Genomic DNA, 26762 nt, shown 5'->3' on the forward strand with positions numbered 1-26762 from the left:
GTGGATGACCAGTGATGGCTGTGCATCCAGACCTGTCTACCCACTTAACCACCAGCCTGCAAAGTCAGGCCTGATGAAGCTGGAGCAGCTCAGCAGAGGCAGGGCCGTGACCACAGGTCTTGGGTCAGAGAGGGTGCTCCGTCTCTCACATCCCCAGGATGATATTTTCCCCATCCTGTTTTTCTCTTACCCCAGGCATCTTTGCCTGGGAAAGTCCTTTAGAAATCCACAGCTGGATTTTCCCAGAAGGCTGTCTGCAGGCACTCGGCAATAAAGGGCTCTGTGTTCTAGCCAGAGTGGGAGCCCCAGCTTTGGGATGGGTGCAGTGCAGCCTGTGAGCTTCCCAGGATACTCCCACAGGTGTCAGGGACTTGCAAACCTGCTGGCCAAAGTATGGTCACTGGAGCATCATATGGGACTGCTGTACGTGACTGACACCCAGGGGGAGGCTGATGTAGTCCAGACCCCTCATTTCACAGATGGGGAAACTGAGACCTAAGTCACACTGGCTGGACCTGAAAGAAGGCTTTCTGATTCCAAGGTAGGAAGTCTACCTGGGAGCTTCCTGAGGGCAGAGTCTCCGTCTCATCACCTCTACGTAGTCTCCAGTGCCAGCACCCAGCCTTGCTCAGAGATCAATTGTAAGTGCATGCCCCAGAAAAAGCTTAGATGGGGGCCCCAGAAGGAAGAAGAGGATAAGAAGGAAGCTTTGCCATAGACGGAAGGCTGCTTTAGGCTCTTCTCAGACAAAGTAGGCTATTCCTCTGAAACCCCAAGCAGGAGTTTAATGAAGGACATTCCTTAATTTGAACTATTGTTTGTTTTAGGGACAGAGTTTTACTCTGCCACCCAGACCGGAGTGCTGTGGCACTATCACGGCTCTCTGCAGCCTTGACCTCCCGGGCCCAAGCCATCCTCCCACCTCAGCCTCCTGAGTAACAGGGACTACAGGCATGTGTTTTTGTAGAGATGGAGTCTCACTGTGTTGCCCAGGCTGGTCTCGAACTCCTGGACTCAAGTGATCCATCCACCTAATCCTCCCAAAGTGCTGGAATTATAGGTGTGAACCACTGCACCTGGCTTTAACTTGAACTCTTGACAGACTAGACAAGCAACTCACACCGGAAGCTATCCATACTTAAGCAAGAGAGTAAAATGGGACAGGGCACATATTTATAAAAATATGATGACCCAGGCACTTTGGGAGGCCAAGGTGGGCAATTGCCTGAGGTCAGGAATTCCAGACCAGCCTGACCAACACAGTGAAACCCCATCTGTACTAAAAGTACAAAAATTAGCCAGGCGTGGTGGTGCATGCCTGTAATCCCAGCTACTTGGGAGGCTGAGGCAGAGAATTGCTTGAACCCAGGAGGTAGTGGTTGTAGTGAGCCTACATCACGCCATTGCACTCCAGACTGAGCAACAAGAGTGAAACTCCATTTCAAAATAAAACAAAAACAAAAACAAAGATATCAGCTTAAATTTTCTTTCCTTGTCTTTAAAATACACACACACACACACACACACACACACACAGGTTTTTGTCTTTGTATTTTGGACATTTTTTAATACTCTCTGGGGGATACAACAAATTAATGACGTTATATTTCATTATTGCAAATAATTTGGGAGAGAGGCTTGATCCCTGATCATGAGATCAGGATTAGTTTCTTGTTTTCAGAAAAACCTTCCATTTTCTGAACTGAAAGCTGCCTCTCTCCCCAGAGGCAGGGAATGGGCAAGGCCCCAGGAAGTAAACACCTGCCTCGCACCAAAAGGAGTGTCTCAGGGCTGCGTGGTGTGCAATGGCTTCCTTGCCATCCCTCCTGCCATTACTAAACTTCTTACTATGGAGGAGGTCCTACCATCCCTGCATGCTCAGTGCTGGGCCCAGGGTCTGCAAGAGACAGTGTGAGAAGGCATGCAGCAGGCAGGATGGATCGCCAGGGAGAACCATGAGGCCCTCAGAGGGGATGTGGAAGCCTGGAGTAGCAGTGGGCATTGAGTTACCTAGGAAAGATGGAAATAATAAATATAGGCAAGAAGAGAAAGAAATTAGCATTTGTTCAGCACCTCCTAAGTTCCAGGCAACATACAGCAAGAGGAATCAATTACATGGTGCCTGGTAATTTCCTACAATCTCTCTCCCTCTCTCTCTCTCTCCCTCTCTCTTCCATTTTCCGTAATGCTTTTCACCTCTGAGCTTCAGATTATATATGCATCTACTCATTTACTTGTTAACTGTCTGGCCTAATGGAATGTAAATTCACAATGATACTTTTGTAGATTAAATGTACTGCTGCCTCCCTAGCATCCAGTATGGAGCTTGGCACACAGCAGTGTAGAGTTTAGTCAACATTCATTCAGTGAATAGATAAATAAAATCATCATGATAACTTTTTTGAGAGGGATCTTCTTCCACTTCTTCCCACCATGTCATCTGCCTTATCCATGAACATGATCTGGTCCTTACCACACAGTTGTAAAGGTAAATTCACTTTTTTAGAGCGAGGAGGTTTGGGCTCTGAGAAGGCAAGTGACTTGCTCAAGGTCACTCAGCAAGCAACTGTCAGAGACCAGATTTGAACCCAGGACTCTGCCATCTTTCCCCACAAAGAGAGAGAGCAGTTCAAGGACATGCTGAGAGGCAAAGGCAGACAATGCCCACTGGCACAACTGCCCCCAGACAGGTCCCAATGCTCTGCAGTGGTGAGGAAGAGTGTGCCAGCAGGACCTGAGGATCTGGGGCAGTCCCTGAGCCCTTGAGCTCTAGCCTTCTCATCTGCAAAATGAAGGCTTCAACTAGGTGATGGCTGAAATCCCTTGTAACTCTGAGATGCTAAAACATGATCTCCTTTGTGATCATGGACCTGAGCCAGAGGACTTGTGCAGTGAATTCCATCTTTCCCCTTTGTCTGTATATATGTCCAAAGTCCAGCTAGTTAATCAGGACCTTTGTCACACAGGGGCGTAGTGGAACTGGGGTGGGCTAAACTGGGGGCAAAGATGAACATTGAGGCAAGGGCAGATGGGGATCATTCTGGAAAGGAAGAGGGAACAGAGAGGGGAGCGGGGGCCAGGCCAGAGATACTCTGGGTGGCCTCCCTCAAGTCGTCCCATGTCCCTGCAGGTAGCTCTCTCCTCCCCTTCTCTTTCCTGTCATTCTCTATCACTCTATGTCACTGAACAGAAGACAGAACTGAGTGTATTCCCTTGCTATTTTCCCCATGGCTGGATAGTCCTTGCTCTCTATTTCAGAAGTGAGTTGGCTGTACATTTTTCTTTCAAGCCCATTTTTCTTCCATATGGCTTATGTTTCTGCCAATGAACATGACTGACGCGTTTTCCTTTGGATCAGTATCCTTAGCGGGGTCTCTGGTGTCTAGGGCGCTGTCAGCAGCTCCCTGCGTAGTGTGAAGAGGCTGTCCCCATGAGAGTGCTTAGCGTAAGGCAGCTTCCTCGGGGAACACATCTCTCACCCCCACCTGATGGGTGCACCCTTGAATAAGTGCCCTGCACTGCCCACCTGTGTCCTCTGCTCCACCTTTGCTTGGCATGGCAGACTAGGGATTAGGTGACATGTATTGTGGACTGGGGGTCCCTGGGAGCTGAGCCAGTGCCATCTGTTGTGGCTGTAACCTGACAACCAACATGCTTGCTAGGCAGAGGAGTGGGGGAGGGGGCGCTGATGCTGCTCTGAGCCTGGCTTGTGGACATCCCTCTTCCATCAGGCAACACAAAGTACCCTCCAAGGGGGCAAACCCCAGCCAGGCAGCTGGGACAGAGCCAGATGTCACACCCCACATCACAGTTGACACACTGCCAGCTCCATCCTTGCCCCAGAGTGAGTGGCCTTCTGGAGATGACCAGATGTTTGGGCTCTCAGGGGTAACCCCAATTTAAATGGAAGTCCTGAGCCTTCCAAGAACTGGACCCTGAAGGACAGGACTGTTCAGGGCTGCAGAGGCTTGCTAGGGAGACGTCCACTGTCAGGAAAGAGGAAACAGCTTACTGGATGCAGGCTGAGAGGAGAAAGCCCAGTCACGCCGGGGAAGAGGCTTTCCACAGAGGCAGAGGCAGAGGCAGTGAGGCCCAGAAGACAATAGTCCTGAGAGCAGAGGTGTCCACAGGCGGAAGCGAGGTTAGCCAGGGCAGGGAAAGTGGCCAGGGCTGGAAAGGATGGCTTTTCTGGGAGAGAAAAGGGCCTTGAATGTAGGATGAAGGGGCGTAGGCTTTTTCTTGTAGGAAGTGGGGCACAACCTCATGATTTCCACCCCACCCTTCAGCCTTTCTGTTTATCTTCTTTTTTTATTTTTTCTGAGACGGAATCTTGCACTGTCACCAGGGCTGGAGTGCAATGACACAATATCAGCTCACTGCAACTTCCACCTCCCAGGTTCACACAGTTCTCCTGTCTAAGCCTCCCGAGTAGCTGGGATTACAGGCATGTACCACCACACCCAGCTAACTTCTTGTATTTTTAGAAGAGATGGGTTTTTACTATGTTGGCCAGACTGGTCTCGAACTCCTAACCTCTTGATCTGCCCACCTCGGACTCTCAAAGTGCTGGGATTACAGGCATGAGCCATCATGCCCAGCCTCTATTCATCTTCTTAAGGTGCGAGGTGGAGATTGCAGTAAGCCAAGATTGTGCCACTGCACTCCAGCCTGGGTGACAGAGCAAGACTCCATCTCAAAAAAAAAAAAAAGAACCCAGGTGTCTCAGACCATTCTTACATTGCTATAAAGAAACATCTCAGCCTGGGTAATTTATAGAGAAAGAGGTTTAATTGGCTCACAGTTCTGCAGCCTTCACAGGAAGCACGGTGCAGGCATCTGCTCAGCTTCTTGGGGGATCTCAGGAAGCTTCCAATAATGGTGGAAGGGGAAGGGGGAGCAGATGTCTCACATGGCAAGGGGAAGAGTGCCACACACTTTTAAACAACCTGATCTTGATAGAAATCATTCACTGTTGTGAGAACAACACCAGGGAGGTGGTGCTAAACCATTCATGAGAAATCCACCTGCATGAGCCAGTCACCTCCCACTAGGTCCCTCCCCCAACATTGGATATTACATTACAACATGAGATTTGGTGAGGACAAATACCCAAACTATATCACTAAGTATAGTAAGAACTTACTTGACAGCAAAAGAAGCACAGCAATGGCTTCTTACCCATCAGAACGAAGCAGCAGGCCTGATAGAATAGTGGAAGGGCCTGCTGAAAACCTAGTTACAGCTCCAGTTGGGAGAAAACTCCCAGCATAGGCTTTGACTCAACAACCAGTATATGATGCTGCCTTCCCCATCGCCAAGATACTGAAATCTGGGAATCAGGGGCAGAAGTAGGAGTGACTCCTCTCACTATGATAGCCAATAATCCATGCAGCGATACTGCTTCCCATCCCAACTTAGAACCCTGCTGGTTTGGAGGTCTTAGTCCCCTAAGGGAGGGCACTCTACCAGGGGACACAAATACTGATTCCATTGCAATGGAAGATGGGACTGCCATGTGGCCATTTGGGGATCTTTGTGCCACTGAGCCAGCCGGCAGAAAAACGGGCTACTTTACAGGCTGAGATGACTGATCCTGTTAGGGGAAACTGGGTTATTGCTACACAGTGGTGAGGAGCACTATGCCTAGAACCCAGAGGATGTCCTAGGGTACATCTTGGCATATCTATGTCCAAGTCCTATGGCTACTGCCCAGAGATGGATACAAGAATGGTGGAATGTTTTGTATCTGATTTTGTTGGAGGTTGAGAGCATCTTTGTTTTTATAAAGGTTAGAGAGTTGCATCTTGTTATATGGAAGCATACGGTTGTAATTGTTATGTGGAAGTTAAAGTGTTTACGAAAGGGCGTGTGTATCAGTGTTCAGTAGCTAGAGGTAGACTGTGTTGGTCATTGTGTCATTATCTCTCTGCCCCATCTCCATCTCCTTATGCTTCTGTTGATGCTGGGAGTAGGACTCCACACACCATATCTTCTTTTAGCTAACTTGGTCCCTGTTGGGCTCCACTAACAGGAGGTGCTGGATAGAGGCAGAACTTGTTCCTTCCTCGTCGATTTCTGTCTTAGAAATGGGCCTTCCCCCATGCAGCAGCATTGAGTTCCAGCCCCCAGTTTCTTTATAAATTCCTGGAACCAACTTCATCTAGGTTGTGATAACCACACCTTCTCTTTGTTCTCCTTTAAACTTTTATCAATGGTGTGTATGTGTGTGTGTGTGTGTGTGTGAGAGAGAGAGAGAGAGAGAGAGAGATTATACATCCTGGGTTGCAATATTAAATGGTTGTTTCATTTTTTTAAATTATAAATTGTGGTCAAAGAGTTTGGAGAAACCACTGGTCTAGGGATATTTCTTTGTTTCTTTGCTTTGCTTTTCAGATATGGGGAAAGACCTAAGAGCATCAGTATATTTTATTTTATCAGTCAAATGAGTACTCACTGAGCAGCTGTATACCTGCTGGAGATTCAGAGGGAGCATTGCATACCCTAAGGAGTTTACACCATACCAACATAGCAGGCAATATGAGAGAGGCGGCAGCATGTGAGAGGGCAGGTATAGGCTGCATGAGAAGCTGGATGTTTGAATGTGCTCACTCAGATGCTACCTTCTTGACATTTTGACAGGTTATGTCAAAGCGTAAAACTGTGTTTCTTAAAATCATCAGTCAACATACAAAACAGACTCTAATAACCCTTACTCCAGTCCTGACTCTCACCCTACCTGGGGGTGAGGCTCAGGAAAGAATGTCTATGTACTTGTTCTCTTTTTTTTAAGCCTAAAGTTTAATGGTTGGGTTTTAGACTGAGTCGAAAGGTCCTCACATCAAAACAACTGTGTGCGAAGCAGCTGCTACAGTTGCAGTCAAAATGGATGCAGGAAAATTCCATGGGCCTTCCCTGTGGAGGCCCCTCACACAAACTCTTACTTTTCCACTCTGCCAACTTGAGGTCAATATGGCCTGAAAAGGGTGGCATTTGTGTCAGCCAGCCTGGCCTCCCAGGCGAGAGCTAAGTAAACAGGAGTCCTGGGTACGGCAGTTTCTTCACGAGAGGGCCGAGGTGGGTTTTTCCAAGGGAATGAAAGGTTGCCTTTGTGCAGAGGAGAAGGGAAGGAGAATCTGCTCTTTCAGGCTGCCTGCTCTTCATGACCTCATCAGGGTTGACTTTCCCACCATTTCATCCTGGAGCCAGAGAGAAGGTGGAGAAGAGACTGGTGAACAGTGTCACCTCACTATAGAGTCAGGGCAAGTCACAGATGACCACTGCTCAGGTCAGGTAACAGGTGCTGAAGCAGGGAGAAGGGGCAGCCAGGATGCCCCAAAACAAAGCTGTCTTCACCCTGGACAAGACACCCAAGTTGCCCCAGGTGCCAAATGCCTGTATTATTTTTCTCAGGAGTATCTAACGTGGAAATGACACTTTGCCCTGTAATTTTGGCACTTCCTGGAAAACCATAATTACCCATCCCATTATAATTACCCTGCCATCACTCCCCTATTTGGAACCCTGGCTTCCGTGAGTTCTATTCTTACATTCCTTCCCTGCCCTGAGACCCAAGACAAAGCACTTTAAATAGTTTCTTGATGGACATTTTTCTCCTGGAAGGACCTTTATATATTCCATATTACCAGTTGAACATCTATTTTAACTTTCATATTTATGAGAGCATTTTTCTAAGTGAGTACAAGGAGAGGAATAAGGAGCCATTTTTCATGACCAGCCAAGAATAGAACCAAATTTTCCATTCTCATCTATGTCATCTCCTGATTTTGCTGCTGCTTTAAAATATCTACAAAGAATTCAGCCGTTTCGGGAAGAGCCAGCCTGATGTGGCAGAAAGAACACACCAAGATCTAGATGTTTGCCCTTGCAGGAAGAACCACACCCCTTTGGGGTTGGTTTATTAATTGAAGAAATAGGGATTCGACAAAAATCAGCATTTGGTTTCTCAGGATTTGCCTGAGTGCTAAAGCTATGCTACCAGGGATTTTGGGTGGCATTTAAGCAAGGCATCAAATGATGGTGAAGTAGACACTAAAAGAATTATTTCCTTTGCGACTCTCTTTCAGTCTTTTGATACTATAAGGCAGAAAGTCTCAATTTGGTGCTGGTGGGCCTCTCATAGCTTTCTAATGCTTTCTAATCTCCTTTTATGATAGATAAGAGAACAGGTCTTAGGTCTTAGCCTCTGCTGGCAGTAGAAGTTGGGATTGAATAACATCGTTTTGATTTTATTATTTTAATTTTTTCTTCTGCCTTCTGTTTATTTTAGGTACAACTGGTTTTCTACTTACAGTGAAAATATGGCTTCCTTTTTAGTTTTTATTTTTTCATTAAAAAGCGTGTTCATTTTTTCATTGGGAGAGAAAAGCAAGAATTGGGGTAGAAAGTATGCTTTAAGTAAACCTGTCTGGATTAACCTTCCCAGATATTGGAAGAGTCAAATGAAGGAAAGCTATGGCACCTGCAAATGTTGTATGATAGGTGATCAATTTGGGCATGCACTCTGCAAACGAACTGTGACTTAAATAGCAGAAATAAACCGAGTACAGATAAACACCTCTGACTATTAGAAAATTAGATGGATTTCTTTTCTTCATGTAAAAAATCACTCTCAACTTTGGCCAGGTGTGGTGGCTCATGCCTGTAATCCAAGCACTTTGGAGGCCAAGGTGGGCAGATCACCTGAGGTCGGGAGTTCAAGACCAGCTTGACCAACATGGTGAAACCCCGTCTTAAAAATAAATAAATAAATAAAATAAAATAAAATAAAATCACGATGGTTTTCTTTCCTTTAAAATAATTTGTACATATATACTTTGGCACTGTTTGCTCTCACAAAAGTGAAATCGTGTTGTATATACTGTCCTGCATTTTGCTTTATTCATTGAAAATTACCTCTCAGAAATCTCTCCAAGTCCACTGCTATGGCTCTTATTCATTTTTAGAAGCCATATGTACTGCATCTATACTATGGTGTATATTTATTGTAATTACTTCAACCATCCTTCCACGTATCATGCATTCACACTGATTCTGATTCTTGCCCTTCATAAACAACGCTGCTAGAAACATTCTCACATGTACACCTTGACACACTCATTATTTAATTTCTAAATGATAGATCCTCAGGAATTGGATTTTTGGTCAAAGGGGGACTGAATTTTTATTTTAGTAGATGTTCATAGATTATATTCCAAAACACCTATAGCAAGGTACGTTTCAGCCAGGTCCATAGGGTAGTACCTCTTTCCTCAACCTCCTCCTGCAATCCATGCTATACCTTCTTAATTTTTCCTGGTCAAATGAGCAAAAAGGGATATTTCATTTTTTAGTTTACTGTGTATTTCCTTGATGGTTGGCGATTTTGAGCATCTTCTCTTTTGTTTCTTGGTCCTTCTAAACTTCCTCTTTGTATCCTTTGCTCATTTTCTTTTTCTGTTGAGTCGTCTTTTACTTATCAACTTGTAGAAGCTCTTAGTATATTGTAGATATTACAATTTGGCAATTATGTTAATTTTTTAGTGAATATTTTGGAATAATCTGTTATTCAAAGTATTTTAGCCATGCAAAAGCTTTACATTCTATGTATAGTCAAGTATATCTATCTTTTCTTTTCTAGCTAGTGCTGGTTAAGAAGGACTATCCTAGATTGTATGAAGAGTGTTCTAGGTTTTCTTGCAGGAATTTGTCCTGTATGATCAACTTAAATTTATTTTTGATATGATAGAATAGGTATTGTTCAATTTGGCTATTGAAGTGAGATAATTGAATATATTAGTTGATTCCTCTTTATGAATAAGTATAATTTTCAAAAAATTAAAAGTATGACAATCAGGTGTAGTGGTACATACCTATAGTCCAAACTATCTGGAGGCCAGAGCAGGAGGATCACGTAAGCCTAGGAATTTTAGGCTGCATGAGCTGTGATTGCACCAGTGAACTCCAGCCTGGGTGACAGAGCAAGACCCGATGAAAGGAAGAAAGAGAGCGAGGAAGAGAGAAAGAGAAAGAAAGGAAAGAAAGAAAGAAAGAGAAAGAAAGAAAGAGAGAAAAGGGGAGGAGAGGAGAGGGGAAGAGAAGGGAAGGGAAAGGAAGGGAGAAGAGAAGGAAGGAAAGAAGGAAAGGAGGAGGAGGAGAAGGAGAAGAAAGGAGGAGGAAGGAAGGAAGAAAGAAAAAAAAAGATTCAAAGGAAATTGGAGGACTGGATATTTATAGGAAATTTGATGAAGGAATGTTAGAGTAAGATTGTCAGATTAGATACTAAACTGGTTAATGTTCTATAATGCAATAAATCTTTACCTTTAATGTTATCCTTTCTACAAGTCAGAGATTATTTGCATATTTACTAGACAAAAATATACAAGTTAAAAGGTAAGCATTCTATGTGTAAGACCTTTAATCAATAATAATGAATGGGTTGACTAAATCACATACCCTTTGGATGGCTCAGTGCCCCATATGACTTTGAGAAGACATGATACCCAAATGTTTGCCTTATTTTCAAGTTTTGGATAATTTTTTTTAACAATGCCTTGTCAATTTTTGCAACTGATCTGTTTAGTTCTGTGAATTGTATTAAACTTCTCTCTATATATATCTCTGTTTTTATCACATTTAGTAGTCTTATCATTTTTATCTGTTTATCTGCTTGCTATGCTGTTTGTTGCACACAAGTTTATTATGCCTTATTTATGTCATGATTTCTCTCCTTAATCTTTTTATGCTTTTAGCCTTAAATTCCAACTTGTCTGATTAATATTGCCAATTAATTGTCTATTACATTCTTTTGTCTTTTTTGATACCTCTTTATGGCCACCCTTATTTTTAACCATTTTATCATCACATTGTGTTAGGTATTTCTTGTAAACATTATACGGCCTTAAAAAACTGGAGTGTTTAGTTCAGCCACATTTAAGGAAGTTGTTGATTAGTAATCTTTCTTCCATCCTATTTTATGTTTATTAAGACAGCCTATTGTCATTATTCACAGTAGTTTTGTTCTACAGAGTCACCGAAAAGGCTAAATTGGTGAATGCTGAACCATTGTTCCTAGGAGAAATACAGGGTTAGGTTTCTGTGACTCTCTGGGTTACATTTCATCAACCAATTAATGCATAACTTTGTTGTGGGTGTGTTTCTGCCTAAAGACACCTTATTGAATACTTATCATTAAACTTATTAACATTGAACTCACAGCCAACAGTACTATAACACATGCCTGAATCAAGCTTGTGTATTTTCTCCATGCGGCACATCACAGCCTCTTGCACACGAGAGCACTAGACAGCACTCGGCACTGCACTTGGGGCCATTTGGAAGTGGAGAGAAAGAAGCCATATTCCAGTTATCATGTCCCCAGAATCACCTCTAAAGTGACTCTTTAAAAATGAAATTTAAGGATAAAATTGGATTTACGGAAAAATATTAATAATATTACGGGTGGTACCTGATATTACAGAAATCACAAAGGCGACGTTTGAATGACAAAGCCTGAGAGCGCTGCATCAGAAAAATGTCAGATTTCCCTTCCAACTCTGGTGCTCTATTACTCTTCACAGTAGAGTTACCAGAATCTTCTCCTTTCAGAGTGTGACGCATCACTTTAAAGAAAAAAAGGAGGGATGATAATCATGGTTAAACTAGTTAAATGACTGGTTTTCGGTCAAGCCATACATATATATCAAATGTATAGCATAGGCATGAAGAGACCTCCAAATAGAGACAGATAATTAAAGAAAGCAAGGAGGCAGGAATTACTGTGTAATGTTTTGGAAACAGTCCGGCAATTGCAGCAAGGTCACACAGCGATGGGGCTATTAGAGAAAGACAGGACAGGAATTGCCACCACTATGGGGATTCCTCTCATGGGGAAACCCCTCCACAGAGGCATCTGTGTGAGTCAGGACCTGGACCCCAACCTGCCTTTACTACAGAGGGAATTTCTCCCCAGATAAAGGCCCCGAATGTTTGTTTCTTTTGTTGTGTAGTATTTATTACTTGTCAACACAACGTGTGGGTGAGGGGAGGAAGGCCACTGTGGCACTTCTTAAAGGCCCGGCTACCACACCTATTCTTCTTAAAGCCACAGACACACACAGACCTTAAACATTCACAACCTTGGTCTCTCGGGCTGCCATTGGCTCTTGAGCAACACGCAGTCTGGCACTTCGTGCCGGGAGATCTTAAGTCCATCTGCAGTGGACTCGCCCAATTGCTCAATGTTTCCGGAGGATGCAGATGATTTTCCTCAGGGCCCAACACTACACTTACCTGAGGACTCACAAGAATGCCTCCCTGTCCTCAGGAAAACTTCAGGACCAAGGGATGGTCAGAAAGGGCTTGCTTTCAGGCCACCTGCTTTACCAGTTCTGGTTCATTTCGTTTAAAATGAAACATAAAGCACAGGGAGGGGATAGAGCCCATCGCAGTAGCTGCAAAAGCCTGACAGCCAGGGGGAGGCAGTGAAGGTGAGCCCTCTCCACAGCGGCTCAGAGAGCCCCCCTACCGCACCCTCCTGCTGAGTGGCAGGGCATGGCCGGGCTGCAGCTCTTGCTCCCAAATTCCGGTCAGGACTCTAAGTACCGGACCCGCTTGGGTCTCCCAAACCCGCGTGGCTCATGATATTGAGCTCATCACTCAACACCAGACGCCACTTCTTTCTAAAGTCTGCTGTGTGCCCGAGCGCACACGCGGCTTTGGCCCCGCACACGGGCCCAGGGCCCTTGGGGACTCCGTGCGCACGGCAATGGGCCAGCTCCAGCCCGCGCAGCACAAAGGTCCGCTCTCCCCGGCTGGCGCGTGGCCCAGCCCGGGGGGTTTCAGTCGCTTCGGAGAATTCACTTATTGTTCATGGGGCTCGGTGGCCGCCGCCTGCAGCCGGCGGGCTGCAAATCTATTCACGCTGCAGCCTGGCGTCGGGCGCTGCAGCCGCGCGTCTCCCCCGCGCACCTGCCCCCCGCCCCTCCCTTCCCGCCCACCATCTGTCGTCTGAGAGCCATTGTAAGCAGCCGCGCCTGGCGTCCTGGACGACACCCAAGGGGACCCGGGGTTTAGGCCGGGCGAGAGGCAAACAAGGAGGGTTTATTCCAGTCCCGTTTGGAGATGACCTTAAACAAAATGGCCAAGTCTGGGGGCATCCGCCTGCTCCCCCGCCCTCTAGCTTTTATCGCAGGGTTTGGGGGCCCCTTCTGAATGCAGAGTCCCAGGGTTCACAGTGTGAGTGGGAGCGTCCTGCCTGGGCCTTCTGGGTTGTAATCTGGCCTAGGGGAGCCCAGCAGCGACCGCTAGGCTCCCTGAAGAGCGCGGGAGCCCGTTTCAAATGCAGATGTTGGTTTTGTCTGCCTGCACTTCTGATTCTCCGAATGTATACCAATTGTCCGGGCCTCTTGGAATAATGGGTTGAAAGAAGAGTTTCTCTTTTCTGCAATGCCAAATGCAGCCCTTTCAAGTCCCACCAGCCAACCTGCTGCCCCCAGAAGTCTGTACCGATAGTTGTTGAATATCACACACCCTCCTTTCAAGTCGGTGGAAAGTTTGAAATGTTTTAACATATCCCGACCAAAAAGAAAATAAAACAAAGCCATGATCATCGTGGAGCTTGCCTTTCAAACTACAACTTGTCTCGCAGTGGCTCGAATCCACCCTCTTTCCTAGGTATCTCTCCAGCCCCAGATTGAGAATCTTTCCCTCCTCTCACCGTGCACCACCCCCCAAAACACACACACAACAAGCACACCACATCTTTTCATAGAAGGGAAAGCCAAGACCAAAAGATGGGAGGAGCTATGGACAGCTGTGAACTTTTATCTTTCTGTGGATTTAAAACAAAAGGGACCCGCACTCAATTTGAGCTATTACTAACAACCATTTCCATGCAAAGGGAAGTGTCAGGGCTCAAGGCGGGAGATTTGGGGCTGGTTTCTCAGGTAAAGCTTCTCTAGATGGACACGTCAGTGGGGTTACCTGGGGCAGTAACCCCCCACTCCTGCTCAGTCTCTTGACCCTGCCACCAAGAAACGGGAGCGCCTGCACCACAGAGGCTCCAGATCCCGAGAAACGCACTCCCATAAGGCCGGGCAGAGTTCCATGCAGACTGGGCTCTTCTTAGAACTTTTGGTGCCTCAGCCCATAATTCTCTATCCAAAGGGAGGCCTGGTGAGGATGAAATCACAACTGCAAATCAGAACTGGAAATGTGGGTGGTATATTGTACCTCAGCTCTCCGATCTTGGACAGAACTAGAAAAATGGGGGAGGGGGGGAATGAGCGTCTCTGCTTCCCCTTCCCCATCCCTTTCAAGTTCACAGATGGATTCTTTCTCTGTATTTGTAAATATCACATATTATGCCTTCTCCCGCTCTCGCTCTCTCTCTCTCTCTGTGTGTGTGTGTGTGTGTGTGTGTGTGTAACACATACACCTGGTACAGAATTCAAAAGGAACAAATGGGTATTCAGTGAAAAACAAGTCTTCCTTCCACCCTGTTCCCAGATAGCAGTTTTTGCTTTTCTCTTCCTGCTTGGCCCCAAGAAGGCCTAGGCTTCCATCTCCTGCTAGCTGTGGGACCTGGTGCAAGACTCTCTCTTTGAACCTTAGCTGCCTTCTCAGTAAAACCAGTATAAGACTACCTACAGCATTAGCTTATTAGGACCAAATGAGAAAAGTGCTCCAGGCCCACTGAAGTGCTGGGCACCCCTGATGTCGCTATTTGACACAAAGCACTATTCTCATCCCCTCACCTTGTCTAGCCAGGGCTGAGGGATAGAATTTGAAGAGCTTGAATAAGAAAAGGAAAGTTTGTCAGGTGGCAGGTCATAGGCTGTTACGATGCGATGCGGAGGAGAGCTGGAGTTAAGGGGAAAAAATGGCAAAGGGAGGTATGTCGGTCAGGTTGTGCTGCACAGCAAACAATCACAAAGTACATGCAACTATAAGCATTTCTTTCTCACTCGGCATGTGCAGGCCAGCTGCAGCTCTGCCTGAGACTGTAGATTTGTGGGGTGGCTGGGACAATTCTGTTGATGTGTCTTATTCAGGGGCTGTGCTGAGCTCCCTAGGGTGTGTTCTGACAACACCAGAGGCATGAACTACCAAACCAAACTACACAAGCATCATATCTGCTAACATCCTATTGGCCAAATAAGTCACGTGGCCCAATCCAAAGTCAAAGAGGGTAATGTTCACTCCACCCACCATGAAATAGTGGCAAAGGTATGTATTACCACGATGCAAATAATTGGGAGCAGTATTTCAGTCTCTCTTCTCTACATTCCCCATCCCCACAGCTTTAAATACCATGCATTTGCTAAGGATTCCCTAACTTACATTCCAGTCCACAGCTGTCCCCTAAGTTCCAAGCAGCCCTGAGTTCCCATAGCCCTCTCTTCCTCCAATATCTCCATCTGCACATCACACACACTTCTTCAAATAGAAGTCTTCATTCCTTGCCCCTACTCCAAACCTGATCTCATCAGCGGCCCCTCCTTCTACCTGCTGGCTCAAACCAGAGGCAAAAGATCACCTTTTACCCACCGTCTACCTCACCACCCACACCACGTTCAACCTACCCAGACAATGCTGCCTCCAGAATGTGCCTCTCCCCGGTAAAGTCCCCAGCACCTCTCCCACCTACGGGTGGTTGCTATAGCTTTGTGACTGCTCCCACTTCTTCTGGACTTGCTTCCTTCAGGCTTTTCTCGACATAGCCAGAGCAATACTCAAGAGTAAAAGGTCGGCCGGGCGCGGTGGCTCAAGCCTGTAATCCCAGCACTTTGGGAGGCCGAGGCAGGTGGATCACGAGGTCGAGAGATCGAGACCATCCTGGTCAACATGGTGAAACCCCGTCTCTACTAAAAATACAAAAAAATTAGCTGGGCATGGTGGTACGTGCCTGTAATCCCAGCTACTCAGGAGGCTGAGGCAGGAGAATTGCCTGAACCCAGGAGGCGGAGGTTGCGGTGAGCCGAGGTCGAGCCATTGCACTCCAGCCTGGGTAACAAGAGCGAAACTCCGTCTCAAAAAAAAAAAAGAGTAAAAGGTCAAGCCATGTCACTCTTCTGCTCCAAACCTCTGATGGCTGCCATCTCAGAGAAAAGCTGAAGTCCTTATGATGCTCTGAAAGGCCTTATATAACCTGCCTGTAGTCCCCTACCTCTCTGACTTACCTCTGTGATACTCTGGCCCTCACATGGTCTGCTCCAGCCAAACTGCCCTCCTTATGGCTCTGCAAACACCAGCAGGCACACACTGGCCCCAGAGCCTTTGTGTTGACTGTTCCCTCTCCCTGAAATGCTTTCCTCCCAAATATCTGTGCTGCTAGTGCTCTTTCTGAGGAAAACTTCCCTAGTCACCTTATCTAAAACATCACCCCCAACCCATACTTATCACTGTCAAATATATGATACAATTTACTTGTTTATTTTATTTTCTGTGTCTAGTATAAATAATGTATGCTTCGTGTTGGGTGACCATCCCACTTTGCCCAGGCCTGTCCCTATTTTGGCACTGAAATTTCCCAGGAAATCCCTGGAAAACTGGGATGATTGATCACCCACAAGGGCAGGGGTTTTTCTGTTTTGTTCACTATCTTATTTCTCTTCCTGGTGCACATTGCCTGGAACTCATTAAACCATGGTTGAATGGGTGAATTAGCCATCAAAATGACCATCTGAAAATTTAAATCAGCTCATATCTGTCCCATGCTAAAAATTAACTGATGGCTCCACGTTACACTTGAAACACAATCTAAACTCCTTACCATGCTATATTATTTCATTTTCACACTGCTGATAAAGACATACCCAAGACTGACCAATTTACAAAATAAAAAGGTTTAACAGACGCACAGTTCCACATGACTGGGGAGGCCTCACAACCATGGTAAAAGACACATCTCACATGGTGGCAGACAAAAGAAGAGAGCTTGTGTAGGGAAACTCCCCTTTATTAAACCATCAGATCTCATAAGATTTATTCACTATCATGAGACTAGCACAGGAAAGACCTGCCCCATGATTCAATTATCTCCCACTGGGACCCTTCCACAACACATGGAAATTATGGGAGCCTCAGTTCAAGATGAGATTTGGGTGGGGACACAGCCAAACCATATCACATGGCCTCCAAAACTGCATCTCCTAGTCCTTTCCTGCTATATTTCATACTTCCTCTTCCTCCAGTCTGGTTAGTCTCTGGGCAGGGCAGTCTGACCCCTTCCAGCCTCTTCCTGAACATTCACCCTCATGACAGCTCTAGGTCTTTGCTGTTGCTGTTTTCTCTGCTACCCTTAGAGACACTTGCTTATCCTTCAAGGTTCAGTTCAGTGTGTCCACAGAGAGGCCTTCCTAGGCTTTCTGGTCAGAGAGGCTTCTTCCAGGGGCTACAGCTGCTTACCCAATGTACTTCCTGCATAGCCTCATCAATAACTATATTCACCCTGTTTATCTGTGTGTTTGTGTCCTGCTGCCCAACAGGGCCTTGTCGGCCCTGAAGTCTACCAGAGCACCACCCTCTAGAGCACAATGAATTTTCTCTTACATCTGCTGGAGCAATGCCTTATGGTCATGGATGGAGGAGGGCATTGGAAAGATTTCACACACAGAGCAAGGTGCTAATTTTACTGAGGACCAGATAGGCTCTTTGGACAGTGAAGAAATTCCTTGTGCATTGTCAAGGAATGTATTTTTAATAAAAATTATATTTTCCATTTATTCATTACTTAACATGGGCCAGGCATAGTGTTAAGCACCTTCTATGCATCACCTCATTTGATCCCCACAATAATCTCATTGTTATCTCCAATTTTGGCTATAAATACTAAATGTAAAATATACTGTTTATTAACTACCTAATCCACATCTTCTTTGTTAATAGAGTCCTGGCTTTCTGTAGGGTGGGAATGTGTCTATCCCTGAGTGATGGATCACAATAATCTTGTTTCCTGCATTCCCAGACTCCCTTGCAGCTAGGAGTGACCATGTGAGCCTGTTCTGGACAGTGTGAAAGAAGTGGAGTCTGTTGAGGAACAAGGTGTTCCAAGAAGGCTTCTGTTTCTCCCACATCTTTCTTCCTAACTTAAAGTGTTGTGTTGTCTAGAGCCCTGGCAGCCATCTTCTAACTATGAGAAAACAAGCTCCATGGTGAAAGTCATCAGACTAAATATTGCAAATCAGAAAAAGCACTCTTTGCTATTCTGGTCACATTGCTAACCAGCTGAGCCAACACCAGAAACCACCTCCAATCTTTTTGTTGCATGAATGACATAAGTCCCTATTTGTCTAAGCTACCATTAGCCAAATTTTCTGTCACTTGCAAGTGAAAACATTCCTAACCAATAGATTGGATTTCAGATAACTTTGGAAAGAATCAAACCTAGAGAGGAAGAATTCCATCTGGAGTATACTACTGTGAAGCCCAGTAGTATAATGACTGGAATGTATGCCCACATTTTATTGTGGTGATTGATACTGAAAACAGATGCTGAAGCCATTACTTTTGAGACCACTTAAAAGAGAGAAGAGGATAAAGGTCACGTTCACTGCTGACCAGGATGTTATGGTAGGTTTCCAAAAGTGTCAGAGGGAAATTTATAGGAAAGATTGTGTTTAAAATGAAGGTTTTGCATTTTGACAAGGTATAAAAGAAGCAACATTTTCAACTTTTACTGTGCTCCAGCACTATGTCAGAAGTTTTATAGTATCAGCCCATTTGAACTTCCCAATTGCCTTTTGGTGCAGAAACTAACATCTCCACATTACAGAGGAGGTAACTGAGGCCTGGGAAAGCAGTAAAGTAAAATAACTATGAGCTATGGAATCAAAGCAATTCTACCTCAAAGCCCAGCAGGACTTTTTTTAAAATAAATTGACAAGTTGATCCTAAAATTCATATGGAAATAAGAAAGATGTAGAATACCCAAAACAACCCTGAAGAAGAGGTTAAAGTTAGAGGACTAACATCTGATTTCAAAAATTATTATAAGGCTATCATAATCAAAACAGCATGGCATTGGTACAAAGATAAACAAATGTATCAATGGAATATATATATTCAATATATAGTGATTTTCTTTCTTTTGGATATATACCCAGTAGTGGAATTGCTGGGTCACATTGTAGTCTATTTTTATTTATTTGAGAAACCTCCATACTGTACTTCATAGTGGCTGTACTAATTTCCATTCCCACCAATAGTGTACGAGGGTTCACCCTTTCTCCACATCCTGGCCAGCATCTGTTATTTCCTGTCTTTTTGATAAAAGCCATTCTAACTTGGGTGAGATAAAATCTTAGTATGGTTTTTGATTTGCATTTCTCTGATGATTAGTGATGTTGTGCATTTTTTAATATACTTGTAGGCCATCGTATGTCTTCTTTTGGGAATTAGCTATTCAGATGTCACCAATTTTTTATTCAGATCATTTGTGGTTATTTTACTATTGAGATGTTTGGGTGCCTTATATATTCTGGTTAGTAATCCCTTGTCAGGTGGATAGTTTGCAAATACCTTCTACCATTCTTTGGGTTATCTCTTCACTTTATTGATTGTTTCCTTTTCCATGTAAGAGTTTTTTAGCTTGATGTCATCTTAATTTGCCCATTTTTGCTTTCGTTGCTTGTGCTTTTGAGGTCTTACACAAAAAATATCTGCCCAGACCAATGTCATGGAGCTTGTCCCCCAGTGTTTTCTTCTAGTATTTTCATACTTTCAGGTCTTAGATTTAAGTCTTTAATCTATTTTGATTTGATTTTTGCAATATTGTGAGAGTTAGGGGTCTACTTTCATTCTTCTGCATATAGTTATCCAGTTTACCCAGCACCATTTATTGAAAAGATGGTCCTTTGTCCATTGTATGTTCTTGATGCCTTTGTCAAAAATGAGTTGACTGTAAATGCATGGATTTGTATCTGGATTCTCTACTCTGTTCCATTTCTGTATGTGTCTGCTTTTATTCCAGTACCATACTGATGTGGTTACTATATACAACACGAAAAGCATAGTACATAAAAGAATAAGTGGATAAATTGGACTTCATCAAAATTTAAAACTTTTGCTCTTGAAAATATACCATTAAGAGTATAAAAAAGACAAGCTGCAGACTGAAAGAATACATTTGCACAGTATATGTCTGATAAAGGACTTGTGTCCAGAATACAGAAAGAATTCTTAAACTCAACAATAAGAAAACAAAGAACCCAATTTTAAATGGGGTCAGGGGCAAAATATTTGAACAGATACTTTGCCAAGAAGGTGTAAGTTTGGCAAAGAGGCACCTGAAAAGATGCCCAACAGCATGAGCCACTAAGGAAATTCAAACTGAAACCATAATGAGACACTACTACACAGCATTTAGAATGGATGAAAATAAGACTTACTGCACCAAGTTAGTGAGGAGGCAGAGGCAGTGATAGTCTCATATGTTGTGGATGTGAATGTAAAATAGTAATACCAGTTTGGAAAGCAATTTGGCAGTTTCTTTAAACGTTGCCATATGCCTACCATATTAACCAGCTATTTCTTTCCTGGGTGACTATTCAAGAAAAAAGGAACTATATATCCGTACAAAGAATTGAACATGAATGTTCCAAGGAGCTTCCTTTGCAATAGTAATCATTCTGGAAAAAAAGTCAAATGTCCATTAAAAGACAAATGGGTAAACAAATTGTGCTTCATCCATACAATGTCAAACTACCTAGCAATAGAAAGAAATGAACTATTGATACACATGACATGGATGACTCATCAAGGAAATTATGCTAAGTGAAAAAAAAAAAAGACAAAAAAGAGAGCCTTCTGAATGATTCCACTTCTATAAACTTTTAAACAAGGTAAACTAATCTATAAGAACAGAAAGCAGGGCCGAGCGCGGTGGCTCAAGCCTGTAATCCCAGCACTTTGGGAGGCTGAGGCAGGCGGATCACAAGGTCAAGAGATGAAGACCATCCTGGCCAACATGGTGAAACCCCGTCTCTACTAAAAATACAAAAAATTAGCTGGGCATGGTGGCATGCACCTGTAGCCCCAGCTACTCAGGAGGCTGAGGCAGGAGAATTGCTTGAACCCAGGAGGCGGAGGTTGCAGTGAGCCGAGATTGTGCCACTGCAGTCCAGCCTAGCGCCTGGCGACAGAGTGAGACTCTGTCTCAAAAAAAAAAAGAACAGAAAGCAGATCAGAGGTTACCTGAGATGGGGTTGGGAGAGGCGTGGAAGGGAAAGACTCAAATGGAGCACAAGAAAACTGGGTAATGGGTGTGCTCACTGTCTTGATGATGATGGTCTCATAGGTGTACACATTAGGTCAAAACTTAACAAATTGTTGTATGTAGTTTATAATATGTCAATAACAGTAAATAAGACTTTTCTTTTTTCCTGAGATGGAGTCTTGCTTTGTCGCCCAGGAGGGAGTGCAGTGGCACGATCTCGACTCACTGCAACCTCCGCCTCCCAGGTTCAAGTGATTCTCCTGCCTTGACCTCTAGAGTAGCTGGGAATACGGGTGTGCACCACCATGTCGGGCTAATCTCTACAGATGGGGTTTCGCCATGTTGACCAGGCTGGTCTCAAACTCCTGACTTCAACTGATCCACCCGCCTGGGCCTCCCAAAATGCTGTGATTTACAGGTGTGAGCCATCGCGCCTGGCCAAGATTGTTTTTTAAAAAAATACGAGAGAGCACATAAGAGGTCAGCAGGGAAGCCAGAGTCCTAATCATCTCCAGAGCTCAAGAGCACAAGCTCAGACCATGGCCATGGGCTGCCCCCCAGATGGCCAAAGTCTATTGGCAGGAGCTGTGTGTGAAAATCATGGGTGGAATGGCTGAAATTCTTTACATAAATTCCAGGAAATCCAGGGGCTTCTGGGTACCATATGAAAATATAAGAGGAAAATAAAAGGCTCATTTGTGAGAAAAATGAAGGATACTTTATGGAGTCATGGAGCCGTGCAAACATCCCTGCCAGCTCTTTTTCTTGGTGCTTGTTGGGACTGAGTGGGTGTTGGGAAGAGCAAACCCCAGTTCTGCCCACCCTTTCCAGCCACGGTCTTACACGGAAGCAGTCCATCATGCCTGTTGAGGCTAGCAGGAGGGCAACAGGGAAGAGGGGGGCACCCATAGGATCCAGGGAGGTGAGGCTGAGGCTGCACAGGGGTGCAGGGCAGCAGGAGCCCCAAAATCAGAGATGTGGGAAGTTACACTGTAGGGCGGGGTCAGAGCAGGAGCACAGATGTACCCCTGAGGGAGGCCGGTGTCACCTACAGCTTTCCCTGGTGCCCAGGCTGAGGTAGGGTGTTCCCCACAAGAGCAAGCTCTTTTTGGCAGGTAAGGACACACTCATACCCCACAAAGCCACCCTGGCTGTGAGCAAGGCAGCAAATCAACTGCTGGTTCTCCTAACCAGTTTAGACTCTGTCAGTAGAGCTTGTCACTTTGTAACCAGGCCTGGATCATATTATCTACTCCTTGTTCCATACAACGGCTATTTATTGTGCCAGGCACTCTTGTAGTCTCTGGAAATCCTGGCCCCCCAGGAGCTTACATTCCAGTGGGGAGAACAGACCATATGCAAGACAAATAAGTGAACATATAGTGTCTCAGGTGTCGTGAAGTGTGGTGGAGAAAAACAGAGTTGGGACAGGAGACAAAGAGACAGGACGAGGCGTGGACAGAGCTGGGAGGGACAGGGAAGGAAGGCGCACAGAAGTTCTGGTGTGACCCTGCTCTTCTTTTGTCTCCTGTGCTGGTTTTCCCCCCATCGTGTAGCCAACAGTAAAGAATCGGGGCGCACTTCGTTGTTCCCCTGGCAGCTGTATCCAAGAGCCCAGGGATGAGCTAACACCCCAGAATTGAGTACTTTCCTCTTCTTCCTTCCAAAAGCCAGTCCTGCTAATTCTACCTCCTAACCCTAGAAAGGTCCTACCCGAAGTCTGTCATTATTCTACCTTCTGTGTATTCAGGTCTGTTTCTCCACGCATGATCATGCTTCAAAAATTCCCAGGCCCCTGCCTCTTCTCTGTGCTCCTCACCTACCATGCCCTCCTCCTACTCAGACACTTCATACTCAAAGGTGAAACTCTAATCGATCCATTTCCAGAATCCCTCCCTGCCCACATCAGCCCTGTGGACCTCTCTCCCTGATCTCCGATAGCACAGAATATCAGAGCCCCCTCATCGAGGCAGTGGTCTCCTGATGGTTGATTGGTCCCTCCAGCAGTCCTGGTTGTGCCTCCTGTGTTTTTATCTCTTCTGTGTCCCTGAAATGCAAATTCATATGAGCATACAAAAGGTGCACCCCAGATACAGCTCATTTCTCCCTTAAAAACAAGGCTTTCCTTTGTCTAAATGTTCTCCTCTCCATCTGAGAAATGGAAAAGGTTTGGAAAATTCCAGCATGGGAGTGTTCAGCCTTATTTGAGTTGTGCAAGTGGGAAAAAATGTGCTTTTCCCAAAATTAAAAAAATTTCCCCAGCCTTTCCTCTGAAAGCAATTCACAAACCTCTGAGCCCAGTATGCAAGCTTGCCAGTTTCTTCACCTCTCTGAGGAATGAATTGTCCTCCCATTTGTATGTCATGGGCACACATGCATTTGTGGGCAAAAGAGGAGGATGGAGTCAGAGTGGAAGTTACCCAGTCTAGAAAACGAAGCATGTGACAAGTAGAAAAGGCAGACTCTCTGATGCCCAAGTGTGCAGAAGAACTCATTGCTCAACAGCAGTAAGCCCTGCCTGTCTCTATTCTTCCTCTCCATCTATCCAAATGTTTCCTCTTTCTGATGAAGGCAGCTGCCATGCTGTGAGTTGCCCGAAGCTTATGTGTCAAGAAACGAAGGGTGGGCTGGGCATGATGGCTCACACCTGTAATCCTGGCACTTTGGGAGGCTGTGGCAGGTGGATCACTTGAAGCCAGGAGTTCAAGAGCAGCCTGGCCAACATGATGAAACCTTGTCTCTATGAAAAAATACAAAAATCAGCTGGGTGTGGTGGCGCACGCCTATAATCCCAGCTACTCAGGAGGCTGAGGCATGAGACTCGATTGAACCTGGGACACAGAGGTTACAGTGAGCCAAGATCACACCACTGCACTCCAGGCTGTGTGACAGAGTGAAAATCCATCTCAAAAAATAAGAAAGAAAAGAAAAGGAGGGTGGCCTCTGGCCATTCAGTGAGGACTTGAGGTCCTCCAACAGCCTACAACAAACGGAACCCTGTCAACAACCATGTGAGCTTGGAAGCAGATACTCCCCCATCTGAGTCTCCAGATAAGGACTGTGACTGCAGCCAGTGCTTTGCTGGTAACCTTGTGAGGGATGCTCAGCCACAGGACCTAGCTAAGCGGCATCCAGATTTCAGATCCATAGTAACTGAAAGATAGTAAACATCGTTGTTTTAAGCCACTCAGGTTTGGGCGAATTTGTTATGAAGCGATAAATAACTCATATGCCGACTATATGCCAGGCACTGTTCTTGGCTCTGGGGACAGAGCAGAGGACAAAATACACAGGATCCTTGTGCTCATGTAGCTGATGTCTAATGAGGGATGGCAGATGATAAATAAAGCATATTGACCCCTTTAGTGTCCCCCAGAATTCATGTATTAGAAACTTAGTCTCCAATACAACAGTATAGGGAGCTGGGGTCTAATGGTGTGTCGGTCACAAGAGCTCCACCCTCATGAATGAATTCATGTTACTGGGTTTTGTTTTGTTTTTTTAAAGGTTTGCAGGCCAGGAGCAGTAGTTCACGCCTGTAATCCCAGCACTTTGGGAGGCTGAGGTGAGCGGATCATGAAGTCAGGAGATCGAGACCATCCTGGCTGACATGGTGAAACCCCATCTCTACTAAAAATACAAAAAATTAGCCAGGCGTGGTGGCACATGCCTGTAGTCCCAGCTACTTGAGAGGCTGAGGCAGGAGAATCGCTTGAACCCAGGAGGTATAGGTTGCAGTGAGCCGAGATCGGGCCACTATGCTCCAGCCTGGGCGACAGAGTGAGACTCTGTCTCAAAAAAAAAAAAAAAAAAAAAAAAGCAGATGTGGATTCACTGTCTTGCCCATCCGCCTTCCACCATATGCAGACCCAGTAAGAAGGCCCACACCAGAAGCCAGAGCCTTGATCTTTGACATCCCAGACACCAGAACTGTGAGATAGTCAATTTCTATTCTTTATAAATTACCTAGTCTCAGGTATTCTGTTATAGCAGCATAAAAGAAGTAAGATAGTGACATTGAAAAATAAAGCAGTGGAGAGACCTGGGGAATTGCCAGGGTTTAAGGGTAAGTGGTGAGGTGGGGTGATAGTGGTTGTAGCTTTAAATAGGACGAAGAGGAAAGACCTCTCTGAGAAGGTAGCATTGAGCGGAGACCTGCAAGTGAAGGAGTGAGCCATGAGCTACCTAGGGAAAGAGTGTTAGACTGAAGGAACCAGTTTTTGTCCAGAATGAGTTTTTGTTTTACTTAGCAAAACAAAATTTAGAGAAGGAAAGGCTCTTGGCTTCTCTGCTTAGCCTGTAGAAAAAATAGCTGAACTCTAGCAGCTCACCAAAACTGCATTCCATCTTCCCTTCTGCCCACAGAGAGAGTCAGAGGCCAGACAGAGATAAACTGTGCTTCTGTTTTCTTTCTTTTCTGCACTCTCAGTATAGGCAGTTACACACCTTGGCAGGCGGGACCTCTGTGCTTTTGAGGTGGGAAAAGAAGCAGTCTAATGCTTCTTGCCCTACCATTTACCGTGGTGTGGTTTTCCTGCTCGAGCTGGAGTAGAGAACGCAGGGATTGGGCAGCTGGGGCCACAAGCTAGAGGAGTACCAGCTGGAGAAGCCCTGAATGGCCCAGCTTACCCTGGGATTCTTGGGTCCACCCATTCACATTGGGCCAGACTCCATTTGTTGGGGTCTAAGAAATTCAGCCAAGGCCACTCTGGCTGCCCAGAGGTATTCAGAGCCAGGGGCACTGATGTCCACTCACTTCTGTCCACACAGGCCTGAGGCTTATCTGAGGAATTCAAGGGGAGAACAGTTTCCAGATAAGTTGCCCTTTGCAAAATGTAAGCCTAAGAAAGTTATTCTATTGTGTGAGTGAGAAGAGAGTGTTTGGGTTGGCCCACTGATCCCCCTTCTCCACACCACCGTGCTCAGAGTGAGGCTGGACATTGAGATTCTGACACAACTGCCAAGGGGAAAATCTGATTTGTGAGAGGAACAGCCAAGAGCAGCTCCCCCTCGGAAACTGGACCAGAGCCAGATCTGACTCTTTGGGCCAAGTCAGAATCAAATAGCTGCCTGTGACTTCTGCCAAACGCTGGCTTGACTTGATGCCTCTCATGCCAAGGAAAAAAGGGATGTGAACTTTCCATCCAGCTCACGTCCTCCAGCTCTTCACAGTGTCTTACCTTTGAACCCATGGTACTCTGCTTCTTTGCAAACAGCAGAGAAGTTTGCAATAAAGAGCTTTTCCAGCCAACAAAAATGGGGAGCTTTTGTTACCATTTAGATATAGGAAACACTCACAGAGCAAAAGGGAAATGACCCCAAATGCAAGCACATTTGTAGGAAGGAATAGAAAGCAATACAAAAGGTCAATAGACGAGTGAATCCAAATGATTTACTCAGTAAAATATGTAAAAGAACAGTAAGAATATTTTGTGAGATTTTAAATATACATAGAACTAGGCCAGGTGCTGTGTCTCACACCTGTTACCCCAGCACACTGGGAGGCCAAGGCTGGCAGATCACTTGAGGTCAAGGGTTCAAGCCAGCC

The 26762-nt window shown here is 45.3% G+C and overlaps 1 protein-coding gene across 1 annotated transcript in view; it reads left to right on the forward strand.

The window, feature by feature from the left end:
• Positions 1 to 23373, forward strand: part of ANAPC13 (anaphase promoting complex subunit 13) — a 70007-nt gene extending 46634 nt beyond the window's left edge. The window contains exon 4 of the mRNA XM_074405902.1: positions 542 to 23373. Coding sequence (XP_074262003.1) covers positions 542 to 645 — 104 coding nt within the window. The 3' untranslated portion in view covers positions 646 to 23373. The remainder of the gene's footprint in view (positions 1 to 541) is intronic.
• The last annotated feature ends 3389 nt before the right edge of the window (positions 23374 to 26762 follow it).

The sequence above is a fragment of the Saimiri boliviensis genome, chromosome 9, assembly GCF_048565385.1.
Source record: "Saimiri boliviensis isolate mSaiBol1 chromosome 9, mSaiBol1.pri, whole genome shotgun sequence".
Classification (NCBI taxonomy): Eukaryota; Metazoa; Chordata; class Mammalia; order Primates; family Cebidae; genus Saimiri; species Saimiri boliviensis.